This window comes from Chaetura pelagica, unplaced genomic scaffold (genome assembly GCF_000747805.2).
Source record: "Chaetura pelagica isolate M959 unplaced genomic scaffold, ChaPel_1.0 scaffold222, whole genome shotgun sequence".
Taxonomy (NCBI): domain Eukaryota; kingdom Metazoa; phylum Chordata; class Aves; order Apodiformes; family Apodidae; genus Chaetura; species Chaetura pelagica.
Window position 1 is genome coordinate 4935458 of NW_009952711.1, and position 5051 is coordinate 4940508.

General features: G+C 40.8%; 1 protein-coding gene across 1 annotated transcript in view; it reads right to left on the reverse strand.

The window, feature by feature from the left end:
- Positions 1-1935: 1935 nt before the first annotated feature.
- The window catches only part of LOC104386002 (myocardial zonula adherens protein-like), a 47898-nt gene continuing 44782 nt past the window's right edge, over positions 1936-5051 (reverse strand). The window contains exons 13-15 of the mRNA XM_009994535.1: positions 4566-4579; positions 3065-3276; positions 1936-2215 (exon numbers count right to left, since the gene is read on the reverse strand). Of these exons, the coding sequence (XP_009992837.1) occupies positions 2078-2215; positions 3065-3276; positions 4566-4579 (364 nt within the window). The 3' untranslated portion in view covers positions 1936-2077. The remainder of the gene's footprint in view (positions 2216-3064; positions 3277-4565; positions 4580-5051) is intronic.

The window sequence follows — 5051 nt, forward strand, 5'->3', positions numbered from 1 at the left end:
AGAGCACTCCCTGGCATCAGAGCCACACGCTGAAGAAAACATCCAGGGCAGAAATGTTACAACTGAGCCATCAGATGGGTCATCAACATGGATGCTGAGGGATGAATGCGAATGACTGAAAATACACCAAAAGTAGTGCTGACAAAGGCAAGTGATGGTGAGAAGCTGGCAGGAGCAAACACACACACAAAATAAAGAAAACTCTCAGACCTAAGTGATAAAAAGGAGACTGACTATAAGGCCTGAAGTAGCAAACACCTGCAACAGTCTGAAAATAAAACAAGAAATAAAGCTTCAGTTTGAAAGCAGCTACAGCAAACACACAGATATTCAGGTCTCTGCAAGATATTCGAGTGAGGGAGGTATGTAGAAGATGCCCAGGTGCACAGCTGGTATTTAGGTGGAGTTTAATGAAAGCAAGACAAGATAGCAGTGGTAGGAGTGTGTGTGACACATGGCAGAAGTTAAATGCAGATACAGGGAGTGATATGTCATGTGAAAAGGAAAGGATGGTGCAGGGGTGCAAAATACGGATTTGCTTTAGTAGCAGGAGATAAGTTTTATGATGAAAAGGGAAGAACAGACAACTGCTGAGAAGCCAATGAACAATGAGAACAAGAAACCTGAAAGGATACAGGAAAGAGGCATCACAGACAAGCAAGAGATGACCTTGTAAAAAAAAAACAAAACAACAAAAAACCCCAAAAAACCCACCTACTAGCTTAGCAGCCATTCCACTTGTTGAGCTGCATTGCCAAGTTATGGACTGTGTGCCAGGGACTGCCTGGGAGAGCTTTTGAAGCATCTGAGAGAGATTTACTGCTTGTAGTAGAGTGCTGTATGCACTCCAGAGGAGACAGACACTGTCACCCCCCCCCCATTTCCAGATGGCAGCATGAAGCTTTTTGAATGACTTGCATCTGGAGCACCCTCAGCTTCAAGACACCATTCCTGCAGGAATACATACACATCCAGGAAGAGCCTTGCATATACAGCTGCTGCAGTGGCTCAGAACTCAGGTGCTGCCAGACTATACAAGGCATCTCTGAGGTTTGTTTTTAGAACCAAACTCATACTAGGGCTGGAACAGCCTACTCAACAGTGGAATATCAATGTGAAATACTTCTCAGGTGTGTCCCTTACCTTTCAAAATTCCTACTGAAAAGCAGAAAATGTTATTGTAAGGAAGATTGTTTTAATCTTCCAAGGACAAATAGAATGGCAAAATACACAGGACATCTTCTCCAAGAAAAGCAGAGGGTACTTTACAGTATCAAACTATGAAAAAATAGTATTCCAAAGTGTGAAAGCAGTGTACAAAAATATGGAAAAACACCAAGACCTTTAATAAAAATATTGAAGTCTTCACATTAACTTGATCTCTTGATGTGCTTTGCAATAATCACCAAAAATGAAATGGCAGATTCCCTTAAAGCCCAAACAGAAGTTGAGTTACAAACTAACTTGAAATTCTTAAGCTGTTTACAATATAAGGACAGAAAGTGTTATTTTTAAGTTGTGGACACAGAAGGAAGTTCTCATATGGTAGGAACCTAACTTGCAACCTAAACATCACATAGTTGTTGTGACTGTCCAGGTGTGTATTTTCACCATATGATAAAAGCAAAATAATCTTAAATATATAAATTAAGTATCTCACATTTTTACAAGGCAGGAGTTTTTGCACATGCGAGCAGGTCACAGGCACCTTGCTTGCTTTATTGTCATGCCCTTTGCAATCCCATTTCTGGACAAAAGAAACCTCTTGTAGATGACTCATCACAGCCTGAAAAAGTGCATTTAAAGAGCCTACTTTGCTGTAGCTGAAAACTATGGGTGTTTCACAAGGATTAACTGACCCAAGTGCTCAAAAAGCAGTCCCCAGATAACACTAGGGTTACCAGTTAATAAGATTGACATTTATGAAGTGTATACTGAGCTCTTCCTGTGGCTGTGATGTTAACATTTTAAGACAAAACTGACTAGACTGAGCATTTTCAATGTCCATGTTTGGGCTTTAAGAAGTACTGCATAAAAACCAGTTACGTGGCTCATCCTCAGACATCTCTTCTTGAACTCAGTCCTCTGCTGAAAAATAATCTTCATCTCTCACTTCTCTGTATTGCATTGAGGCCTCCCCCTCTGGTTCAAACCTGAGCATTTTTATATTCAATCTCTCTGCAAGCTTCTGTGCTGCAAGCTTGGCTTGCATTTCCTATACAAAAGAAAAAAACAAACAACAAACAGAACACAAGATATAAAAAGTGTTAGTTTGTCCTTTTTATTCTAGTCATTAAAAAACTAATATACTAAGTATAAACTTGACCTGATGATATTAGTAATTCCAGTGTGGGCTTCATTAGAAGTTTTAATAACTAGCAAATAAACATCAGGTTTATTTTCACACTTTGACATAGCTGTGCTGTTACTATTTTAAGACGTTTTCCTAAGAGTTGAAATTCCCCATGGGGCAGTCCTCACCTGTGATGCAGTAACACTCATGTCAGCTTTAACAGAACAAAATGAGTCCACATCAGAGAGCAATCCTTGTCATTCAGCAACCTCAGCCAAAATGCCTTCATTTTCCAAATAAATTACCTCCCTTAAAGTGCCAAGATGACTAAACTAGCAAATGCTTTTAAAACAATAAGCACTTTAATGATAGTGTCTCATTTAAAAATTAGCTTGACACTACCAGTCAAAATCAAAATCCATTACAACAGAATTTTAAGAACCTCAGGACTCTTTACAAACTAACAAGCAAGGTATAGATTTAAATTTTGAGTCAGAGGTGAAGTGAGTGCAATGAGGGTCAGCACATCCACACACAAAGATAGCACTAGGTTTTGTTCCATGCAGAAGTAACAGTTTCAAAAAGGATTAATACATTGCTTAATCATATAACGAAAAGAATCAAGTACAAGAAAAAGCACTTTTCCTCAAAGTCTGTCCCATCTCAATTTAATAAACAAATTTACCAGTATCAAAAGATCCCTTTATACTTTTTTTTTAGGAGTGATCCCAATTACATAATTACTTTTCAGACCACAACTTAAATTCATACCTCATAAGCTTCTTTTTGCTGTATCTGAATTGCTATAGACTCCTCTATGGGTAGCAGCTTGGCAGGGGCATGGTGAAGGGGGGGCAGCCGAGCTGCTGTGATGTCATTCAAATGTTTCTTATCTCTGAGTCTTCTTTCTTCTGTAGTAATTGGAGAGCCAAGGCCCCCAGGTGACTGACTGGATGAGGAGCCATGGGATGATCCACTTTGCTCTCCTGATAATCTGGAAAAAATTAAAACACAAAACCTGTGACCCAGATTTGGAGTACAAGGTTGCACAATTTCAGTTCCAAATCTTGTTATTTTCAAAATGTAAAATTCAGAAATCTAAAGTGTTATGACAACACAAATAAAAAATAAGCAGCACTCATAGAAAGATTTCTCTGCAGAGGGACAGTATCACAAGTTACTCCTGACAGTGAACAACAAAGGTAATTGATGAACAAACACCAAATAGCAATGCTCTGGGAGTCACACAAAGTATAAACTGCTGCTGCTCCCAGTACAGACAAGGTGAGTTGTCATTTCCCTAGAGGTGCAGGAAAAGCTAAAGGCTACCTGCTATTAAAGTTCTAGAATTGTCTAAGAGAAAGTTTTGCCAATTATTTACTAGTTTTGTAGCTTAAGCTATGAGACTCTGTGAAGGTTCATGGCAATTGTTTCACCACTCACCACTGAGATCCTGTGGCACTTGATGCTGAAGAGCCAACATATTAATCTCAGGTGATACAACTTTGAATCTCTTGACTCACAAGAAAAGAAACCCACCATGCTTGTTCCACACCATTTCTGATTTTATAAAAGTCAATTATTTCACAAAAGGTTTTCCTATTCCATAATACTTACATATTTGTTTTAAATTTGCTTTTTTTAATGACTGGGTTCTTGGCTCTAGACTCCAGAACTTCAATATAATGTGGTGTCTTGGGGTACAGGCTTCCAAAGATATTGCCTTTATGTTTAGCCACATGCTGCTCTTTTTCCAATACTTTTCCATTATTATCCCCATCTACAATTGTAACTTTTTGAAAGGCCTCAACCAGCGTGTCTCTACTGTTGTCCAAAGCAGCTGTACTTTCTGTGCCACCCTCAGTACTGCTCTGGTGGTTTTTCAGATGGCTGCTCATAGCTGACTTGGACACGACTCCACAAAAAATATTCTGATCTTTTGTTACAGTCTTTACTTCATCCTTTTTCCTCTGAGTCTGTTGACTTTCTAGGGCTGTATTTGTGTGTTCCTGCTCAATACATTCTGCCTCCTGCATTTGGGAGGAAATCTCTGAAACTTCTTTCATGTTAGAGTTTTCATTGAAGGCTGAGGAATCTTCATGGTTTAGTGTGTCCTTGTTTAGGATACCTTGTTGTTTACTTGTATTAATCTCCTCCTGTTTCACCTGAAACTCCAGCCGGACAGCAGATAACAGCTCAGCTGTTCTTGCCAGTTCTTCCTCTTGTAAAATGGCAACTTTCAGTTTTTCAGCAAAATCAGAGATCTTCTTACCCTTATCTGGAAGCCTAGCAATGAATTTCCTAAGACAAAAAAAATAAATATGATTTAACAGAGTGCAAATAATCCTATTGCAATCTGATACACAGAACTGCTTTATTAGCATAATTAACGTGGCAGGCTTCTCTTTCTAACATGAAGTTTCTTATTTCCACACTAGATTCCTGACGAGTGAGGTGCACTTGCAGCCTCAGCAGCACACGCTGACGCGGCAGCTGTGACACCGTTTCCCGCCCAAGATGCGGCTGCTGCTCTCAAGTGCAGCCTGCAAACACCGCCCCGTGTTCCCACCGAAGCGGAACGCGCGGATTTTTCTGTCCACGCTCCCAGAAATAACTGCGGTTGCTCCTGCGAACGCCCCCGGGCTGTGACACCGCACGGGCCCGTGGCCCTGGCCCCGAGTCCCCCGGCCGCGACCGCGGCAGCGCGGACGGGCGGGCGGGCTCCTCAGCCTCGCGCAGCCACGGGGGCTGCGGAGGG